The sequence below is a fragment of the Emydura macquarii genome, unplaced genomic scaffold, assembly GCF_026122565.2.
Source record: "Emydura macquarii macquarii isolate MOO-44397 ecotype Brisbane River unplaced genomic scaffold, CSIRO-AGI_Emac_v2 contig_2292, whole genome shotgun sequence".
In the NCBI taxonomy this organism is placed as follows: Eukaryota; Metazoa; Chordata; order Testudines; family Chelidae; genus Emydura; species Emydura macquarii.
In genome coordinates, this window is record NW_027132429.1 from 897414 (window position 1) to 918674 (window position 21261).

A 21261-nucleotide genomic window follows, 5' to 3' on the forward strand; every position below is an offset into this window, starting at 1 on the left:
GGGCTGCCAGGAAAATCGCCCTCCCCACATATCCACCCTCTCCTGGAACCTGACCTGCCCCAGATATCCCCCCCCCCGGGGGCAGAACAGACCATCTGGGACCCGATTTGCTCTGATCAGGGGGGTTTATTGGAAGAAGGGATTCAGAGCCCCCCCCGCCCCCCAGCAGGGACCTCTCCCAGGAGCGCTGGTCCCATCCAGGCCCCCCTGCCCCCGCCTGCCCCCCAAGGCACAGCCAATCCTAGCAATGTCTTCGGCATCCCATAGCACACACGGCGCTCCTGGCTGCAAGGCGGGGGGGAGGACAGGCCGGGGGGGGCCATACGCAGAGACCGGTCGGGGGGGCTGGAGTTGGGGGAGCCCAACTGAGGGTTCTGGCTGCTTCCCTCCCCCCTTTCTCCACCGGTGTCGGGGGGCTAGATCCTCGGGGTCCCCTGTGGGTCGGGGGGCCTGAGTGCAGCAGCCCGGGTGAGGGGCCGGCAGGGGGCGCGGGGAGGAGCTGGATGGGGGTCAGAGGGGGCGGGGGAAGGAAGCGGGGGGTTCTGGGGGTGGCGCTCAGGGGGGACGGGCCAGGGGAGGCTGCTGGGGGGAGGTGGGAGCGCTAGGGAAAGGGAAGCAGGAGCTCTGTGGGGAGAGCTGGGCCGGGGAGGATGGGGGGCTCTGGGGGAGGGGAGTGGGGGCTCTGTAGGGAGGGCTGGGCCGGGGGGGCGAGGGCTGGGCGGGGCCTGGAGGCCCCTGCGGCGTAGCACGAAGTCGAAGGCGGCGGCTGGGTTCATGGTGTAGAAGGCGTTGGCCCCGTCGGGGATCAGCAGCTCTGGGGGGGCGGGGAGAGCGTGAGGGGGCCACAATGGCACGGGAGACCCCCCCCAACCCGGTCTGCCCCCCACCTGGTCCTCTGCTCCCCGACACCTCCCCTCCCCCATGCCTGCACCCCCCAGCGTGCTCCCGCTGCCCAGGACTCCTCCGTTCCCCCCCCCCTCCCAGGCCGGACACCCCCCAGCCATGCCCCCCTCACCTCTGCTGTCCCCCAGCCGCTGCAGGAGCTGGAAGTCGCCAGGCGGGGCCCCCTCCAGGCCGTGCTTCTGCAGAGCGCGCAGCACCACGGCCGGGGTCTTGTCCTGGCTGGTCAGCTGGGGGGCAGAGAGGGGCAACCGGTCAGGGTGGGGGGCAGACAGGGGCATGGGGGGGGAGGAGGTCGGGGGGGGGAGGGGGCAGAAGATGCAGGGGCACAGCATGCAGGATGGGGGTAGGGGGCAGAGACAGGGGATGGGGGCGGGGTCTGGCCCGGCCCCGCCCCGAATAAGGAGGCGGGGTCTGGTCAGGCCCCGCCCCACAACGAGGAGGCGGGGTCTCCCCCAGCCCCGCCTCACCAGGATGCTCTTGTAGAGGTTGCCGTGGGCGTTGTCCACGCTGACCCGCACCACGCGCGAGTCCGCCCCCTGCTGGCTGTGGAGGGGCGAGCGGGGCGGGCAGGTGAGAGGGGAGGGCGGCTCCTCGGGGGGGCAGGAGATGGATGGCAGCTCCAGCAGACTCTGTGCAGGGGGGGAGGAGATGGCAGCTGGTGAGAGAGCAGGGATAGGACCCAGGCGTCCTGGCTCTCAGTCCTGTTCCCTCCCCCCAACCACTGGACCCCACTCCCCTCCCAGAGCCGGGAAGAGAACCCAGGTGTCCTGGCTCCCAGCCCTCCCCCACCTAGCCACTGCAGCCCAGCGGGCACTAGGCCAACCCCCGCCGCTCCCAGCCTGACCTGCCACCCCCCCGCCCGGCGGTACCTTGCACCGGGGTGCCCACCCCTCGGGGGAGCAGGGGGCGCTGGGTCCCTCGTCGGCCTCGCAGCCGCCGCTGGTGCCTGGGGATGAGACGCTGCCCTTGGCGGAGGGCAGCCGGGGGGGCAGGGCCTCACCCCCCAGCAAGAGCCTGAGGGGAGACGGGGGGAGGTGAATGGGCAACAAAGGGGGGGGAGAGCCAGTGGGGGGAGGGGCATTACCTGCCCCCCCGACATCCCCATCCCCCTCCAGGTGCCAATTTCACCCTCACAGAGATGCCCCCCCCCCGACGCCCACCTCAGCCTCCCCCCCCCACACCCCCATGGGAGGAGGCTGCTCAGAGGCAGACAGACGCCAGGCCGACGGACAGACGGACGTGGGCGAGCCCAGGCCAGTGTGGACGCACAGAGGGAGGCTCCCGGCTGCGGGAGGGGGGGCCGGGGGGGCTGGGGCCCAGTCCCGAGCTGGGGTTGGGGGCGACTCACGCGCTGAAGCGTTTGCTGAGGCTGCGTCTCACGCGGGGCGAGTTGGGGCACGAGTCGGCCGGGGGCTCGATGAGCCGCGAAATCTGGTAGCTGGGGGGGATTTGGGGGGGTTAGTGCCGCATCCATCCTGCCCCCCCCACTGCTATTCTGCTCCTACCGTCCTGTGGGGCAACGCTCCAGGCAGCTCCCCAGGGAGACCCCCCCCCATTTCCCCTCCTCCACCCCTTCATTTCCCCCGGCCCCCCCACGGCATTCCCTGCTCATTGCCCCCCCCCCGCGGTACCTCTGCTCCTCGGAGAGCTGGCCATGGCGCCGGAAGGCAGCCAGCACGGGGGGGTTGGGGTGCAGGGCGTAGCCCCTGCACGACGCCTGCAGCCGCCGGATCTGCAGCAGGATCTCTGCCTCCTGGGCCCAGACACAGGGTGAGACGGGGTTCGGGGGCCTCCCCCAGCCTCGCGGCCTCCCCCAGATTCCATCCACCACCCCTCCCGTCCCTCCCCACAGCCTCCCATCCCCCCAATTTCCCCCACCAACGGATCAACAAATCCTGACTCCCAGCCCCCCCCACTCTGACCACTAGACCCGACTCCCCTCACCCCCCAGTCTCTCCCGCACTCACCTTCCGCCTCTTTTCAAAGTTGATGAGCCCACCCTAGGGGGGAACCAGAGAGAGAACATGGGGGGGGCTGGGACCCCCCCGAGCCCAGCCCCCCAGTGTTTACATTTGGGGGGTTACCCCTGTTGGGGGGCTGGTGAAAGATGGGGGGGATGTGACATGAGCCAGGGCCCCGCCCGCAGTGGGCAGGACAAGCACAGGAGTTTCATGGCCGTTGGGGGGGAACAGGCACTTGATTCTAGGGGACCCCAGAGCCAGGTGCTGGGGGGGGGGAACAGGGACGGCCAGAGGCAGGACCCCCCCACACACACACTCACCTCCAGGAAATCCGGCAGCGCCGTGTCCAGCATAACCAGATCCGTCAAGAAGGTGCCGAGGTACGGGACCGTGCCCGGGGGGGGCGCCTGGGGGGGGCAGGGTCCAGGTTACCCACATGGCTCTGCCGGTGCCTCTCGATCCTGACCCGCAGCCCCCTGCCCCCCCAGCCCTGGCCCCCCCAGCTCTGCCAGTGCCCCTCACTCCCGACCCATAGCCCCCTGCTACCCCCCATGCACCCCCCAGCTCTGCCAGTGCCCCTCACTCCCGACCCACAGCAATTCAAGGCCCTAGCGCCAGGGGCCCGGTCTCTCACCTCCGGCTTCTCCTGGGGATTCAGTTTGGGGGTCGCTTTGCGGGGGGCGGGGGCTGGCGGCTCCGTCCGGGACGGCCTGGGCAGCGTTTCTCTGCGTGGAGCGACGGGACCGGCAGGGTCCAGGGGAAACAAATAACGAACGGGACACGGAGCGAAATCCTGCTGTGCCCCCCCCGGCGCCCCTGCCCTCTGCAGCACGGTGCCCCCCGCCCAGCCCCTCGTCCCCTGCAGCACGGTGCCCGCCGGCAAGCCCCCCGCCTCTCACTGATTCCCCCCTGCCCAGCCCCCCACTTCCCATAGCACAGCGCCCCATAGCACTGTGTCCCCCCCGTACCTGCAGCAGGATTTCCCGGCTGCTCAAGTGGTTCTGGTCGTCGGAGAAGATCTGCGAGAGCTTCCGGAAGACGCCCATGGTGTCCCTGGGGGGAACCGGGGCAGAGTTTTCTCCATGGATGCACCCCGGATTCCTGCCTCCCACCTGCCCCCTGCACCCTCCAATGTCTGACACTACCCCACCCAGCACCGCTGATCCCTCCCCACCCGCTGACCACCATCCCGGCAGCTCCCGCCCTGCCCGCCCTGCCCCCCACCCGCAGCACCTCCCCGGAGTCGCCAGGGGACCCCACTCCCTGAACCAGGAGCAATGGCTCTCGGGGGGTCAAGTCCCGCTCTCCGGAAGGCGGGACTTCCTGGATTAGCCCCAGCCAGCCCAGCTGTGTCTTTGGGGGGCCCTGGCTGGAGCCAAAGTCACCCCCGAGGCCTCCCCATCGAACCAAGGGCCAGGTGTGAGAGCTGCCACCCCCCCCCCCCCCCGCCTCTCACCGGTTGACGGCCGACCAGGTCCTCTTGAGCCGGTGCACGGGGCTGGACTGCAGGGCGGAGATCACGGCTCGCAGGGAGGAGAAGTTACGTAGAAAGCAGCAGTGCTGGGGGGGAGGGGAGCGGAGTCAGTGGGGTCCAGCTGTCTGTCCCCCCCCAGATCTGCCCCCTCAACCTTCCCACCCCTGACCCTCCCACATACATCTGAGAATTACTGGATTTCCCCCCCCCGCCCTAGTCCTCCTGGTGCCCCTCACATCCCCCTGCCCCTACCTAGAGCTGTGCCCCACTGGGTCTCCCTGGACCTGCTCCCTGCCCCTCTCCCAGGTACCTCAGCCCCCCCTCAGCCCCGTAGCTGTCCCCGGCCCCTATTGCCCCCACCTGGGCGATGGCGACCCACTTCTCCAGCCGCTGGGCTCTCTGCAGTGCACGGAGCTGCACGTCATCCAGCACCGAGGCGATGACGCAGCCGGTGACGGCGTTGAATTGGGCCACGGTGGCACGGACGCTGGGCGCTGCCTGCCCGCCCCCCTTGCGGTCCCGCTGTGACCACACGCAGCCCAGGCAGTGGAAGGGCTGCACCTGCACGAACAGCTCCTGGGGGAAAAAAGGGGGGGGCCATGCTCTGTGCCTGGGCACCCCTAAGGAATAGAACCCAGGAGTCCTGGCTCTCAGCCCCCTCCCCCAACCACCAGATCTCACTCCCCTCCCAGAGCTGGGGAGAGAACCCAGGAGTCCTGGCTCCCAACCCCCCCCCCCCCGCTCTAACCACTAGACTATGCTCTCTTGGCTGCTCTGCCCCCCCCCCCACACCAGTCCCCCACTTACTACGTCCATCAGCGTGAGCTGCTCGGCCACCTCTTCCACACTGAACGACAGGAGATTGGGGGTCTCCTCGCAGCCCCCCGGCCCCTCCTCGCCCCCCAACACCAGCGGACCAGCCCCAGGGGACTCACAGCCTGCAGCGGAGACAGCACAGGGCATCACACCTGCCGGCTGCACAGATTGTAGCCAGCGGACAGGCAGAGGTGAGGGTAGCAGGTACAGGTGGAGGCGGGGGTTGTAGCCAGCGGACAGGCAGAGGTGAGGGTAGCAGGTACAGGCGGAGGCGGGGGTTGTAGCCAGCGGACAGGCAGAGGTGAGGGTAGCAGGTACAGGCGGAGGCGGGGGTTGTAGCCAGCGGACAGGCAGAGGTGAGGGTAGCAGGTACAGGTGGAGGCGGGGGTTGTAGCCAGCGGACAGGCGGAGGTGGGGGTAGCAGGAGTAACTGGGGTCTCTTACCCTCAGTCTCCGCCTGTTCCCCTCCCGGATTGTCCTGGAAGCTCTGCAGTAGCCCTTTGGCCCGCCCGCACCCCTCCGAGCCCGGTGCTGCCCGGCACAGGTAACCGTGGAGCTGGCGCAGGCTGGGGTGCTGGGGGGGGTCCCGGAAATCCTCAGGGTGATCACGCAGCCAGAGCTCCAGCACCCGCAGCACGGCCCTGGGGGGGAATGGGGTCAGTCCTGAGAAGAGGGAGCAGCTGAGGCTCCAAGGCCCCCTCCCCTCTGGGGCTGGGGTGTCCCTGTGACCCCAGGAGCTGGTCTGAGACCCCTCCAAACCACAGCAGTCACCTTCCTTGGGGTGGGGTGGGCCAGGGCCCCCACCATGGGAACCGGACTCCAGGGTTCTCGCCTCCCAGCCTGCCCCCGAGAATGGGGGGGTGTCTCCCAGGGTTCACACATCCATCCCCCTGGGACTCACCTGTTGGGGGTGGGGAGATCCCAGCACCCCCTCCCCCCGGGGCTTACCTGTTGGGGCCCAATGGCAGCAGCAGCTCCAGCACCTGGCAGGGGGTGGCAAAGCTGCGGTAGGTGGCCAGGAAGCTGGGCGCGGAGCCAGGGTCGCTCTCGGCGTCGGCAGAGACCAGGCTTCTCACCAGCTGGGCCAAGGTCCCGGCCCGCAGCCAGCGCAGCTTGCAGGTGCGGTACTGCACGAAGGGGCAGGGGGCACCGCCTCCGGCCTGCGGGGGGGCGGGGGAGATGGGTCGTTCAGAGGGATGGATGGATGGATGGAGGGAGGTGGGACAGACGGACAGGTATGGAGAGAATGAGACCGAGTGAATGGAAGGAATAATTACATTACCCCAGCCTCTTTCCCTCGCCCGGCGCTAGATGCGGCCCCTCTGGGGTGGGGCGCGGGGGGCTGTTTATAACAACGCCGTGCAGCAGATCAGGTCAGGACCTGAAGAATTCCAGCTCCCAGTGAAAATGCAGCTGAGAGAATAACCCAAGGTCACAGCACAGCGCCCCCTGCTGGGCTCCCCAGCTGTGAGGGGAGTGGGGTGTAGTGGTTAAAGCAGAAGGGCTGGGAGCCAGGACTCCTGGGCTCTATCCCTGTTCCTGGCAGCGCAGCAACCCCTAGTGCCGCTCTGGGGCATTGGGGCCAGTGCTGACTGCCAAGGGAGAGCGCCCCCTGAGGAGCCCCCCACCGGGCTCCCGGCACCACTAGGGATCAGCTCTGGGGTCCCCCAGGCAGGCGCTGACTTGGGCCAGCCCCACTTGGCATGGGAGAGCTGATAGGCCCCGTACCAGCGGGCAGGGTCCCCCGTCGGCCGCAGGCTCCGCCCTCACTCGCTGTAGGATGACGCCGTAGATGGCCCCGTCTTCCACCTCTTCACCCCACTCCTGGAAGGGCTCCTGGGGGGGGAGATGAGACCAGGCCATGGGCCCAGCCAGCACCCCCCACACAGATGGGAGGTGTGTCTGGGGACCAGCAGTGGGGTCTACAGACTAGAGCAGGGGGGCTCGGAGCTGGGTTCTATCCCTGGCTCTGGGAGGGGAGTGGGGTGCAGTGGTTAGAGCAGGGAGCTGGGAGCCAGGTCTCCTGGTTCTATCCCTGGCTGTGCCACAGATGTGATATGTGACCCGGGGTGAATCCCGTTGCCACTCAGTGGTCCTGCCTCGAGCACTGGACTAGACCTCGCGAGGACCCTTCCAGTCCTACGATTCCGTGCCTCAGTTTCCCCTCTGTATAATGATGTCACCTCCCAGAGAGTCGTAGGCTTGAAACCTGGGGGATGCAAATGCAGCTTCTACAGGTTTCCCCTAGGGGGAAAGCACAGGGGGGGTCCTGTCACCCACCCCACCCCTGTGCAGCCGTCAGCCCCGGGTGCCGGGAGCTCTGGGGCTGGAGGATGGTGGTGCAGCACCGCTGCCTGCCACATCTGGAGCCTCACGGCCCCCTGGGGGAGGGGGCAGGGAGCTGAGTCCATGTCCCTACAGGACAGATGGGGAAACCGAGGCACAGAGCGGATTTGGACTAGACTAGAACCCAGGGGTCGTGAGGCTGCGGGGAGGAGCAGGGGCCGCCCACCCCCACCCGGGCCGGGAGGGAAGGAGGGGGCGGGGCTCGTTGGGGGGCGGGGCACTCGGGGGCTCTGGCTGCCCTGGACACCCCCGCCCCCCCCAGCATTTTCTACCCGCCCAACCGGTCCAGCAGGGTCAGCCCCGCCCCCACCCTGCAGCGCCACAGGGGGCTCGGCCCCCCCGCCCTGCCCCCCACCCCAGCCGGTGGCGGGCGCTGCCATCCCTGGGGTCGCGAGTTGCGCCCCCCCCCCAACTCGAGGATGTGGGGCGGGCGCCTGAACCCCGTGGGGCGGCGGGTTCCCACCTGGGCGGGGGGGAGGTTTACAATCCCCCCCCCCCGCAGCGCCTCCCCACCCCCCCATGGCGGTTCTGTGGCCCTCGTCCGCGGTGCGTGGGGGGGGTCTCAGCCCAGGCAGCCCCCGGGCACCCCCCGCCGGCACCCCCCATCCCCCGCCCCCCTGCGGGCACCCAGCGCCCCCCGCCCGCAGCCCAGCCGAGGGACCCACCCCCCGGGGCGATGTCTCTGCCCGGTGCCAGGCCGGGCGGGGGGCGGGGGGCAGCTGGCCGGAGCCCCCCCGCGCCGCGTTACCATGGGCCGCTCCGGATCGCGGCGTCCGCCCTTGACTCGGGAAGGTCTCGGCAGCGGCGCGTGGGGCGGCGGCCGGGCCCCGGGCGGGGGTGGGGCAGCGCAGCCTGGGCACACGGGGGCCCCTCCCCCAATGTGTGTGGGGGGGAGCAACCCAGCTCGAGAGGGTTGGGGGGCGCTATGGGGCTGGGGTCTATGCCACTTGCACTGCTTCCCACTGCAGCTCCCAGGGGGTGCGGGGGGGGGCAGGCCCACCCCCGGGCGGGGGCCAGGAGCTGGGCAGGTGAGGGGGGGGGGACCTGAGGCCTGCCCAGCCCCCCGCAGGGAGGCAAGGCCAGGCCAGGCAAAGTCTAGTGGTTAGAGCTGGAGGGGGAGAGGGAGGGGGGCTGGCGGCCAGGACTCCTGGGTCCTCTCTCTGGTTGGGGGCTGGGCTGGGTGGGTGGGTCTCCCCCCCTCGCTAGATCTCTGCTGCACCTGTTACTGCCCTGGACCCCTGGTTCTCTCTCCCTCCCACCCCCCCACAACTCCAGGCAGGGGGGGGCCCAGGGGCAGGGAGGGCTGGTATTAAAGGTGCCCCTACAGGCCGCAGGGGGCTGCAAGTGGGGATGGAGGGGCACCGGCAGGGCTGGGGGGGGTTTCCAGGGCTGGGGGGGGGGCGTTCGGGGTGTGATTGACACTGACCAGGCCAGGGAGATGATAGATCCCCCCCTCCCCCCCACAAACACGTGACACTGACCCCCGGCTCGGACCGGGGCAGCAGGGCCGAGGCTGGGGGAGCGGCTGGGGCTCTGGTGTTTCTGTGCCCCAGGAGCAGATGCCCCCCGGGGGTGACGGGGAACACGGGCCGCAGCGTGGCAGGAGGGGCCCAGGGAACGTGGTCAGGGCTGTGGCCCAGTGCACCCCGCACCCCAGGGGTGCTGTCTGCCCGGCAGGGCCCCCACGTCCATTCTCCACCGACAGCTGATCCAGATCCCACTCCCCAGCCTCTCCTGGGGAGGGGCATCCATTCTGGGGTACAGTGGCTGGTTCCCTGCAGCTAGAGAGGGACATCCCAGTCCAGCAGTTGGGGGGGGGGGCGAGAACCTGGCTTCCTCTCCCGGTCTGGGGCATCCCCTGCAGGAGACCCCTTGATGCCCCGGGAGGCTGTCAGCGCCGCATTGGGCTTCGTGTCCTGCTGGGTGCAGGACGCCTGGGTTCAATCCCTGCCCTTGCCCCGCACCTGTAGGACGAAGCACTGGGAACAGCCCTGCAGCCCAGGGCCACTCGCCCAGCAGTACGGAGCCGGTGACAGAGCGGCCTCAGGAGTGGTTACAAGCCCCCCTTTCCCGTGAGGGGGAAACTGAGGCATGAGGTGGCAAAGGGACTCCGGGGTGGCTGCGTTGGGGTTAGAACCCAGGCATCCTGGCTCGCTGGGATCGGAGCCTGCTGCTGGGACGTGGTGGGCCGGAGATTCAGGCTCCTGGGGCTTGGGGAGGGGGAAGCACAGCTCAGTGGGGACCAGGGCGGGGGGCGCAGCAGGGGGCGATCCCCCAGCCCATCAGTGCTGGCCCCACTGCTCTAGGGTGACGCTAGGGGGCGCTGGTGGTGGTATCGAGGGCCCTGTCCCCCCCACCGCACACCCGGGGAGGAGGGGACACCCCTGGCGCTGCACAAAACCAGGGGCTGCTCAGCAGAGCGGCTTTATTGAATCACACACAGCACACGGGGGGGGGAGACCCTTTGGGCAAGAAGGGGAGATGCTTGGTGGTCCCAGGGGGAGGGGAAGCACTGGGGGGGCATGAGAGGCAGCAGGGAGCCCGGGGGTGCGATTCACCCACTGCCTGCGGGAGGAGGGGGGAGCAGGAGCTGGGGAGGGGACGGGCACAGCCTGCGGGAGCCCCTTTTGGGCGATAAGTGCACTCGCTCTCTGCAGCGACATGCCCCGGCCTGAGGGGGGCGTCCTGGGGCAGCTCCCCGCCCTGCGTGGGCTCACGGCCCTGGGCAAGGCTGGGGGCAGCCCGGACCTTCGCCCTTCCCCCAGCGTGGGGCAGCAGCTCTGGGGTGGCTAGCACTAACCCAGGAGCCCTTGGGCAGGGCTAGAGAGACCAGGGGGGGGTGATTGCTGGGATGTGGGGCAAGACTGGCAGAGCCCAGGGCACCCACCTACCAGCTCTAGGGGACACGAGTTCGAGGGGGCGCTCACAGTCACGGGCGCTGGGCTGGAGCCAGCTGTGCCTTTAATACCCTAGCAATGGCCCCGCGGAAGAGGGGGCTGAGCTCTGGGCCCCCCCGGGGCTGAGCTCTGGGCCCCCCCGGGGCTCCCCCCGCCCAGGCCTGCTACAGCTTCCCCTGCTTCTTCTTGGGCCGGTTGCGGCGTTTGGTCCTGGCCTCGACGATCTGCTGGGACTGGCGCTTGAGCGTGGACCGGGTCACCACGTCGCCCTCCTCCTCCCCGCTGTCGTCCTCGTCTGGGGGCAGAGATGGGGGGCACGGGCTGGTGGGGGGGCACAGAGCGACCTCTGCCCCCCACCCAGCACTGCCAGCAGGCCTCGCCCCCTGCCCCCCATCTCATTCTGCTCCCCCTCTGCTTCCCCCGCCCTGCCCCCAATCTTGCCAGCATCCTTCGCCCCCCAGAGTACCCGCTGTGCCACCCCGGCTCTGCCCGTATCCCCACTCCCAGCTCCCCCTCATCCCTCCCACACACCGCTTTGCTCCCCCCAACCTCCCTGTCCCCCCAGCCCCGAGGGACTCCGCCCTCACTCACCGTAGTAGATGTCCTGCTTCTGGGCGATGGGCAGCCTCACGCGGATGTTGGCATCGGGCAGGCGCCCCTCCAGGTTAGCGTGGAACTGGAAGAGAGGGGCAGCGTTAGCAGGGCCCAGGGCGCCTGGCCCAGGCCGGGAGGTGGGTAATATCACGGGCCTGGGGGCAGCTCCAGCGAAGAGGAGCTGTTGGGGGCAAGAAAGGGGGGGGCCTGTCCCCAGCCCACCTCCTCCTCCGCGATTTTCTGCAGCAGTTCACGCTGGTTCTGGTCGCTCAGCTCAGCCGACAGCTGCAACAGCTTCTCCTCCGTCTGCGCCAGCAGCTCCAGCACGTAGTCGCTGGCGGCCTCGTCCGGCGCGGCCCCGAAGCGCCCGCTCTCCTGGGGAGGGGGAATAACAGTGCCCACTGCATGGGGGAAACTGAGGCGCGGGTGCGGGCAGAGACTTGCCCCCAGGTCAGGCAAAAGGTCAGTGGCAGAGCTGGGAATAGAACCCAGGAGTCCTGGCTCCCAGCCCCTGCAGCGTTCATGCCACCCCTGGAGTCCCCAGCCCTGGTGGCCTGCAGGGGGCGCTGCGCTGGGGGGGGGCTGCCCTCTCGCTCACTCACCAGCTGGATGTGCTGCACCTTGCTGGCCAGGTGCTCCACGCCCGCCTTGGCCACCAGCAGCACCCGCGTCACTTTGTCCAGCTGCCCCCTGGCCGCGTCGCGCCGCGTCTCCTCCTGGCGCAGGTGAGCCCGCAGCTCCTCCAGCAGGCGCTGGGCCCTGGGGAGTGGGGCAGCGTGGGCATCAGGGCTGGGGGCACTGCCCGCCCCGGGGCAGGGGGGGCACAGAGAGCTCCTGCCCTTAACTTCCGCCAACGCAGGGGGAGTTCTTGATCCCAGCCCCCCGGCTCTAACCACTGCCCCTCACTCCCCACCCAGACCTGGGGATGGAACCCAGGAGTCCTGGCTCCCAGCCCCTCCCCCACACGCACTGAAGGGCTCGGGGGGGGGCCTCCTGCCTCTACACACCAGCTCACCCCATCACCCGGGCCTCTCCCGAATAGGTGAGGCCCTGCAGCTCGGCCTCCAGCGCCTCTTCCTCCGCTCGCAGCCGCACCAGGGCCTCCTCGTTCTGCGCCGTCAGCTGCTCCAGCTGCTGGAAGGTGTCTCCCTGGGCCAGGAACCGGCTCACCACCTCCTGCCGGGGAGGTCCAGGGGGGCGTCAGAGCCTCCTAGGGCCACAGCCAGGCCCCTGCCACCTCCCGCACCCGCCAAAACGCAGCCACCTCTGGGGAGGGTGGAAGGGTGCAGGGGGTGCTGAAACGTCGCCAGCTCTGGGTTCTGTCCCCAGCTCTGGGCAGGGAGTGGGGTCTAGTGGGTAGAGCAGTGGGGGCTGGGAGTCAGGACTCCTGGGTTCTGGGAGTGGGGTCTAGTGGTTAGTGGGGGGGGGGGGGGACTGGGTGCCAGGACTCCTGGGTTCTATCCTCGGGAAGGGGAGGGCACAGCCCATGGTCTTGCTGTCCTACCAGCATTCCAATGCCCTGAAGAGAATCAGTGTGTGGGGCAGGACAAGGGGGGCTCAGCTGGTAGCAACAGCCAGGGGGCCTTGCCCCCAAGGGCACCCGACTGCTTAGCTGCCCCGGCAGGGGGCCTGCGCCCGCAGCTCTTCCCGATAGCTGAGATCAGCTGGCCGCCAGCCAGCCGTTGCCATGGCAGCGGCTCCGGGTGAGCGGCGTGGGGCAGGCGTGAAGGAGGCTGCCACGCTGGCACCAACCCGCTTCCCAAGGAGCTCCGGAGCCGGCACGGCCCCTCCTCCCCCGAGACGGGTAGCGGGGCGGGCAGGGCGCAGCGCAGGATCGGGCCCCACCGACGACAGGCCCAGGGTCAAACCCGCCCAGGAGGGGGGCTGGCCTGCAGGCGGCAGAGGTCACAGGACGGGCAGGTCATTTGGCCGCCATGCGGCAGCAACAAGCGACTCCTGGGGTCCAGGGCAGGGGAGAGGTCATGGGACGAGCCAGAGGGCACCCCCTCGCTGCCCCGCCCCCCAGCCTCAGCACTAGCCTGGGACAGAGGTCCCGCAGCTGGGTGGGTGAGGTCAGAGCAGGGGACTGGGAGCCAGGACTCCTGGTTTCTGTTTGCGGCTCAGGGAAGGAAGCATACCCTAGTAGTTAGAACCCGTGGGTTTTCCTGTTGGGCAGACCCAGGGGCAGTGACGCGGGCAGTGCCCTCCGCAGCCTCTCACCTTGGAGTTGGTGACCCCGGTGGCCACTTTGATCTTGTCGAAGGCCTCCTCCGCCGCCACGGCCCCCGGCAGCTGCTTGGCACGGAGGCCGGTGCCCTTGCTTCGCTGCCCGTCGCTCAGCAGCTCCTCCGTCTGCAGGGGCAGGCGCTCCCGCATGGCCTGCGGAGAGACGCGGCGCTCAGAGCCCCCCCGGCCCAGCGTGCTCGCCAGCGCCCCCTGCTTCCCTGGGCACCTGCGGGCAGGCCTGGGCCTGGCCGCTCCCCCCGCGAGGGCCTGGGTTCAAATCCCGCTGTGTTCGCAGCGGCTTCGCTGGCCTGTGTGAAATGAGCCAGGAGTGGGAAGCGGGAGGGGGCCACTGTGCTATCTAGCCGACCCGTCCCCACGAGGAGGGGAAGCCCAAGTTGCCGTCTGCAGTGTCATTGGGGGAGAGGCCTGGCTGGGTCTCAAGTGAACCCCTAAACATGGCCCTGGGTCCAAGACAGATGGAATCTCTCCCCACCCCCACTGCCCGCAGCCCAGCAGATTCCCGGGGGGCAGATAGGACCCCTGGTGAAGGGCTGGTTTAAGGCGCCGCTCCTCAGTCCTATGGTGAGAGGGGAGTGATGTCAAGGGGTTAGAGCAGGGGGTTCGGCACCAAGATTCCTGGGTTCCCTCCCCAGCGCCAGGACAGGAGTGGGGTCTAGTGGTTAGAGTGGGGGGAGCTGGGAGGTTCTACCCCCCGCCTCTGGGCAGGGAGGGAGGCTAATAATTATGAGCCGCGGCTGCCCAGGATGGGTGCTCCGTACGCGTCCCTCTCGCCTTACCCGTCTCTCCGCCCGCTCGTTCTGCGCCCTTTTCTCCTCTGCCTGCTTCTTCAGCTCCGTCAGCTTCAGCTCCCGCATGTACCTCTCCCGGTACACGCTCTCTTCTTGGAGCAGGAGCTGTTCCTGGACGTGGGGCGGTTAACGCTGGGTTAGCCCCCAGGGGAAGAGCCGGGGTTGGAGGCAAAGATCAGTTCAGTGGGTGCTGCCGGTCACGGAAACTGGCCCAGACAGCACAGGGCAGTTCTCCAGCCTGGCATGGGTCTGTGTGTGCCAATGGGGAAAGGAAATGTGGCGGGTACTGGGCTAGATGGGCCTGTGGGTCCGATCTGGGATGGAGTGGGTGGTACCAGCTCGGACGAGCTTGTGGGTCCGATCTGGGACGGAGCGGGTGGTTCCTGGCTCGGACAGGCTTGTGGGTCCGATCTGGGACAGAGCAGCCCCCTGACAGCTGCTCGCCCACATCCTGGTGCCTCCCAACACCCTCTGTCCGTACCCTGGTGGCTCCCCACCTGCACCCGGGTGCCCCCACCCATACCCTGGCAGCATCCCGCGTGGTCTGCGCCTCTGTATTCATCACTTGCAGGCCCTGGAGCTCGTGGTGCAGCCGCAGGATCTCCGCTTCCAGCGCATCCAGCTGGGTCTGGGCCGTCAAGCTCTCCTCCTAGGGGAGGGCAACAGCGTCAGCTCCAGCAGCTCCCCCTCCTTGCCGTGCTTCCGAGGGCAGGGACCCAACCGGATCAGAGCCGCCCCCAGGGTGCCTGGATCCCAGTCCTGCGGGTTCCTGGGTGGGACCCCACCGCGCCAGAGGCCGGAAGTCGTTCCCGGAGGTTGCAGGGAGTGAAATACCCGTGGGGGGGGGATGGCCCTGACCCCCGGAAGCTCAGGGGGTGAGTGAGATGAATGGGGGGGGGAGGGGGTTTCTCTGTCCAGCCCACGTACAGCGGCCCCCACCTGCATGTGAGCTTTGAGCTGCCGGTACAGGCCGGTGATGTGCTCTGCCTCCTCCATCTTCAGCCGGGCTTTCTCCAGCTGGTTCTCCAGCCTGCGCAGGGTCTGGCGGGGGGAGGAACGGCACCGAATGAGCCGCCTGCACAGGGCAGGACGCTGATCCCTGCGGGCTGGCTTTGGATCAGGCTGTGGGGAGCCCCCCAGGCCCTCCCCAGATGGGTGAGACTTTGGCCTGGCTCCCAGGACTCCTGGTCTCCAGAGTGGGCTGAATCGAATCCCCGGCTCGGGGCTGCATGGAAGCTGCTCCTGAGGCCCAGGCGGGCAACAGGCCCGGCCTGCTGGGAGGAACCGGCGCAGAAGGGGTTCCAGAGCCGTCCCGGAGCCCAGGGCGTGGTACAGCACCTTCCTGTCATGCCCTCTGGGACTGCTGCAGGGCCTGTTTGATCGCCAAACACCTCCTGTGTTTTGGAAACGGCGCCAGGCTAGGGACACCACATGAGCAGTTTATTTACCAAACGGAGAAGCCGGGACCTGGGGAGGGTCCGATGCCTCTCGCCAGACATCCAGCAACCTGGGGCAGGGCAGGGGGGCGCTCAGCACCGCAGGAGGGGCAGGAACGGCACCTTCTTATGCCCCCTCCCTGCTGCCCGCGCACAGGACCACGCACGGCAGCAAACGACTTGTGTTTGAATGAGGGAGGGACCTTTAGCTTCCATTGCCCCCCCTGGAGGTTCACGGGAAGGAGGCTCTGGCCTGGGATTCCAGAGACCAGGGTTCCAGTCCCAGCTCAGCCACTTCCCTGCTCTGTGCCTCGGTTTCCCCACACGTGAAACGGGGCTAGAGATTCTGACCCCGCCTGGGAAGCACTTGGAGAGCTGGGGGGGGAGGTGGGCTCAGGAGGGCAGCGTGGGCTGCTGTCTCCCTCTAGTGGCTGATCTGGGTCACAGGTTTATGAGGCTGCTGCTGCAGCCGAACTCAGACAGGAGAGGTGCCTATCCGCTAGGTCACGCTGCCTCCCTGGTATCACAGAAGAGACATCAGGAGGATGCAGAGCCCCAGGACACAGTGAGAGGCTCGTGGTCAGCAGGATGGGCAGCCCCCGAGCCAGAGAAGTGCAAGGAACCAACGGGCTGAGCCAGTGGGAGGTCCCGGGGCACGACAAGGGCAGAGATCTAAGGACAGGAGGAAAGGGAAGGTTGCCTCACTCGCTCCGAAGGAAGTTGCTGCACATTTTATCTTCCGCGGCTTGCCAGTCTGCTGGGGTGAGGACGGCTGGTTCTGTCCCTGGCCCCCCTCCCTCCAGACACCTAGCTAAAACACCTGGGACTCGCCCCCCCCCAGGAAAACTACCCTTCCTGACGTGCATGATTGCTTTCAAACAAGCCGTAAATAACATCTAAACTGTCCCCAAAACACCCCCCCACACCCACCCCTAGCAGAGCTGGGGCCCCGACAAAGGAGAAGGGCCAAAGGTCCCATGAGCAGAGCCCTGCAAATCCGCTTTATATCCATGGATCATGTTTGCGGCTCGAGGCTCGGATGCGGATACAAATTCTGTGTCCACACAGGGCTCTGCCCGTGAGAGGTTTGCTATTGATTGTTACATGGAAGGCGTCCCGATGCTACAGAGATGGGAGGCAAGGTGGCACCCTAAGATTCCCCCCATAGGAGGCAGTGGATTCTCTCGCTGGCTTTTTGGCTGGTTTAGCCAAACACACGCCTCTGAGCTCAGTACGGGGTAAGTGGGTGGAATTCTCCGGCCCGGCCAGGTCGGTGAATTTCTGACGAGCGACAGAGGGTGCACGTGGGCATGGGTGGTACGTAACCCACAGCAGTGTGGTCTCGTGGAGCGAGCATTGGAGCGGGACCCCATACAATCTGGAAAATAAGGATGATACCGACCACCTTTGGGAAACACTTTGAGATCTGCGGACGAGAAGGGCTCGGGGCTCATGGACCTAGTTCGGGAGCTCTGGGGCAGAGCCTAGCTTTTGGTTCTGTCTGTACAGCACCTGGCACAATGAGTGCCAGGGGACTACCATAATACACCTAATAAATCACGTTCAGCACAGAAATGGCCGTCACCCTCTGGCTAAAGTGCTGGGTGTTGAGAGGATGAACGCTGTCCAGATGTGCTGGGGACAGCATGAGCCTCTGCACCTGCCCCACAAAGCTCCTTCTTACCTTGGCTGCCTCCACGTCCCCTTCCTCCACCTCCTGGAAGCCCCGGCCCTCCTGCACCTTGGCGCTGTACTGCAGCTCCTCCAGCCGCCGTCTCCTCACCTCCACCTGGTGCTTCAGGTCATTCAGCCGGTTGCTCTTCTCGCAGAGCCGGTGATTGATGAACTCGATGGCGCCCTCGGGAGGAGAGAGGAGGGAAAGGGCAAATCAGACAGGCCGGGGTGGTTTCCTGGTCAGCGTCTCAGCTCAATGGCTCAGGGGCTGGGGGGCCAAGGGGACCCTGCTGAGATCACCCTACCATTACGTCGCCCTTAACTTGAATCAGACCTTTCCTGGGAATCAGAAAAGCTGGGTTCCCCCACCCCCCCACGGGTATTTTCATGCCGCCACCACCTCTGTGCTGCTGGGCTCCGCGGCAGAACAGGAAACGGAACTGACCCTTTCGGGCCCCAATCCTGCAAGATGTTCAGCGTGGAATCAGTCACCCACCCTCAATCCCAACCCGCAGCCCCCTGCCATCACAGCCCTGGGCTCCCCGGCCCCCCACACCTCTGTTGATGCCCCTGATTTCTCTCCCTTTTTTCCCATCTAGAAACACTGGCTTGGAGACTGCACGCCCGTAATCTTGAACGGCTCGGCCAGCACAAAGCCCAGCACAGAGCCCCCGACGTACCTCTCCGCTTTTATTTTTCAGCAAGGTCTTTTCAGCAGCTCGGTCCTGGCACACCTCTTTTATGATCTGCTCATCTCCCTGCAGAGCAAGAGACGGCTGCCGTCACCCTCACAGCTCCTCGGGCAACGCCACCCCCTAACAGGTGACACTTCCAGTCCCTGCACACCGATCTGTGGGACAGACATCCCGATTCCTGGCTATGCCTGTCTCCACTGCCCCTGGGTCCAGTGACACAGAAGAAAAGCTGGCTGGGAATGAGTTTCCATTGTTTGTATTGTGGTAGCAGCCAGGCAATGCAGTCATGGGCCAGGCCCCAATGTGCTAGGTGCTGCACATTATTTATTAGATGTATTACAGTAGTGTGTAGGAGCCCCAGTCATGACCCAAGACCCTGTTGTGTCAGGTGCTGTACAGACACAGAACCCAAAACCATTCCCGGCCTCCAAAGATCTAAATCAATTAGAGAGGGTTCAGAGAAAAGCCAAGAGAATGATTAAAGGATTAGAAAATCTGCCTTTGAGTGATAGACACAAAGAGCTCAATCTGTTTAGGTTCACAAAGAGAAGGGGAAGGGGTGACGTGATCACAACATATTAGCGCCCACAGGGAACGGTAACATGATCACAGGAACTTGTAGTCCAGTGAGGTGTAAGGTACAACAAAATCCAATGGCTGGAAGTTACAGTCAGACAAACTCAGGCTGAAAATAAATAGCAAATTTGTAACGGGGAGAGGAATTAACCACGGGACAATTCACCAGGGCCCATGGAGGACTCTCCGTCACTGGCTGTGTTTTCTAAAAGATCTGCCCTAGGTGTGAGAGGAGTTCATTCCAGGCAGTTCTCTGGCCTGGGTTCCCCAGAGCTCAGACTAGCTGATCGCAATCGTCCCTGCAGCTCCATAGGGTACATCAGGAGAGAGAGCCAGGCAGAAGGTAACAGCGAGACGATGCTGGCCAACGTGATGGGCAGCGGGCTCAGCTCACCAGCTGCTTGATCGCTCTCAGTTGGCTCCAGGATCTCAGGCACGTCCTGCTGAAGCTGATATTTGGTTTCCCCTTTGTCACCCACTCCCTGGTGCGGGGCGGAGGCGGGGTGGGGGGGGTGTTACCAACTCTGCTCTGGAAAATCCTTGACAACAGGATGAGCTGGTGAGCTAAGTCCATGGCCCATCATGCTGACTAATGCTGTCTCATTGTTTCCTTGTGCCTCCCCATTTGCCTGTCTGTCTGTCGCCACCTGTTGTCTCCTGTCTTATACTTCGATCAGAAGCTCTTTGGGGGCAGGGATGGTCTCTTTGTTCAGTGTCTGTACAGCGCCTAGCACCATAGAGTCCTTGGCCATGCCAGGTTCCTAGGCACAGCAGTAGTACACCTAATAATGAACAGCACCTCGTACACCCTCCATCTGCCCCATATCCCCCACACCTGCACGCCTCTATACACCCTCATAAACCACCTGCCCAGCCTCCCCCACCCAACACCATATAAATCCCTCAATACTGGACCAGATCAAGAGTTGAAACAAGTCTCTGAGTGGGGGCTGCTGTTCTCCACCTCACAGGCAACCGATGCACACCCTGAAGGGAGCAGGGCCTTACACGGGGCAGTGCCACAGGCGCTGATCGCCCTGCCACCCACGGGAGCTGCTCACCGCCAGAATGGCCGCCAGCTTCTTGTGCAGCTTCTTGTTCTCCTGCCGCAGCCCCAGGATGGACTCCCTGTTCTTCTTGATGGTCCACTGGGAGCTCTCGTAGAAAGCTTTCCGGTCGCCCTCTGCCAAGGGTGCAAAACAGCCCCGCGGCTGGGAGTTACCAACAAGTACAAGGCTTCATTTGGGTCACTTGCTCTGAGATCTGGGGTAAATACGCAGGAAATGCAAGGCCCATCTAGTCCCTTACCCTGGCTCTGAGAGCAGACGGCTTCAGAGACCTCCTGCAACAGCAGATGGGGGATAATGTGCCCCCCACCCCAGAGGTCTCATCCTGGTCTCTAATAGCCCAAGCATCTGGCTTTACCCCTTCCAATGCTCTTTGTTAACATGAACTATTCTAACTCTGGATCTCGTTATCCATTCCAATGACCAGTCCCTCTTCCAATCCTGCTGTTCTCCACCTCGGCACCATCCAGTGGCAGGGAGTTCCAGAGTCTAATCACATGCTGTGTGGATAAAGCGCTGCCGCTCTCCTACCTACTCCTAGGTGACGGAGCACTGGACTGGGATTCAGGAGACCTGGATTCTATTCCCAGCTGGCCTGCTGGGTAACCTCATGCAAGCCACTGCCCTACTCTGTGCCTCGGTTTCCCTATCTGTAAAATGGGGGTAACGGTGCTGCCTGCCTTTGTCAATTGCTTTAAAAAGCTGTTGGTGGGGGGGAGAATTTAACCCCTCCACCCCACTCTGTGACCTGGGTTAACAGCACGCTGGGGGCAGCTTGAGCTGAGAAGGAAGGAAGCACTGATCCAGAGGTAGCTCCACACTCGGGGACCTCGTCCCCCTCCCGAATGCTGACACCCCTCCCCGCCCCACCCTGAGGACAAACACCCCCACCCCGGGTGCGGGCTGCTGCAGAACCAGGACATACCTAGGAGCTGGATCTTATTCTGCAGCTCGGAGATCTGCTCGTGGATGGGGGGCTTCACCCCGGCGGGGCCCAGCGTTGCTGGCATGTCGGCAGCCGCAGCCTGGCACTGGGAGGTGCAGGAGAGCTGGGGGGCGAGGCAGAGAGGCAGGTGAGGGCTATCAGGGGAGCACCCTGGGTGGGGAGGGGGGCACCCCAGAGCAGGGAGGGGGTCACCTTAGAGCTGATGGGGGCTCCCTGGTCGGAGAAAGGGGGCGCCCCAGAGCAGGGAGGGAGCACCCCAGAGCAGCGAGGGGGCGCCCCAGAGCAGCGAGGGGGCGCCCCAGAGCAGGGGGGATAGCACCCAGCAGGGGGCTCCTCTCCCCTCACTGACCCGAGCTTGCCCTGCCCCCCAAGTCCCACAGGCTCCTGCGCTGCCCCCTCTGGCCCGCGTCCGGGGCCTGCAGCTCCCCGTGCAACATCCCCCGCCCAGCTCTCCATGGCAACCGGCTCTGATACAAAGCCGCCCATTGGCCGCCAGGGAGCGGGTCTGTGACTCTCGGGGCATGACGGGAGGAAGGTCGCCTGGGCCCCTCTCTGGGGGAGCTCGGTAACCGGCCTGCCCCGGCCCGCCGCCATGGCCATGGCGGAGCGGGAGACACCCCTCCCGCTCCCCGAGCTGTTAGGGGAGCGGAGCCCCCTTTCTGTTAGTGGCTGGATCACTTCCGCCACTCTCAAGGTGGCCTCCCGGGAGCGGCGCATGGCGGGAAGGCGGGCAAGGTCAGAGACTTCCGCCTCATCCAAGATGGCCGCCTGCCGTTCGGCCGGACGAGCCGGGCCACTCTCAATATGGCGTCCCGCGAACGACGTTTCCTTTGTCTCTCCC

At 66.1% G+C, this 21261-nt stretch overlaps 2 protein-coding genes across 3 annotated transcripts; both read right to left on the minus strand.

Annotated features, from left to right (window-relative positions):
• Positions 1-198: 198 nt before the first annotated feature.
• On the minus strand, positions 199-7705 carry RGL3 (ral guanine nucleotide dissociation stimulator like 3). The gene is given in 17 exon segments (XM_067560447.1): positions 199-814; positions 1016-1130; positions 1371-1532; positions 1773-1917; positions 2252-2341; positions 2535-2656; positions 2871-2903; positions 3185-3271; positions 3499-3544; positions 3546-3589; positions 3833-3917; positions 4321-4424; positions 4699-4914; positions 5146-5276; positions 5599-5795; positions 6103-6314; positions 6883-7705. Coding segments are annotated over 17 exon segments (2322 nt in total). The 5' UTR covers positions 7018-7705; the 3' UTR covers positions 199-416.
• A 1268-nt stretch (positions 7706-8973) lies between these two features.
• ODAD3 (outer dynein arm docking complex subunit 3) lies at positions 8974-20627 on the minus strand. Of its 2 annotated transcripts, XM_067560448.1 has the most exons (13): positions 20400-20625; positions 19469-19590; positions 17817-17894; positions 17147-17320; positions 14966-15067; positions 14550-14675; positions 14015-14137; positions 13212-13370; positions 12007-12167; positions 11594-11750; positions 11214-11366; positions 10989-11073; positions 8974-10692 (listed from the first exon to the last, which is right to left on the minus strand). In XM_067560448.1, the coding sequence occupies exons 1-13, from the start codon at positions 20482-20484 to the stop codon at positions 10562-10564; spliced, it is 1656 nt and encodes a 551-aa protein (XP_067416549.1). In that variant the 5' UTR covers positions 20485-20625; the 3' UTR covers positions 8974-10561. The 2 variants fall into 2 exon arrangements, with proteins under 2 accessions (XP_067416549.1, XP_067416550.1); XM_067560449.1 differs by lacking the exon at positions 14966-15067 and having other exon boundaries at positions 20400-20627.
• Between the last annotated feature and the right edge of the window lie 634 nt (positions 20628-21261).

What these genes read in the sequence shown, in the direction of transcription:
- ODAD3 (XM_067560448.1), bottom strand. Translation starts at nt 20,484, where the DNA reads ATGCCAGCAACGCTGGGCCCCGCCGGGGTGAAGCCCCCCATCCACGAG. An exon ending in GAATAAGATCCAGCTCCTAG is followed by an intron (nt 19,591 to 20,399) that starts GTATGTCCTGGT and finishes CACCCTTGGCAG; the next exon opens with AGGGCGACCGGAAAGCTTTC. An exon ending in AGCTGGCGGCCATTCTGGCG is followed by an intron (nt 17,895 to 19,468) that starts GTGAGCAGCTCC and finishes CTTGCTCTGCAG; the next exon opens with GGAGATGAGCAGATCATAAA.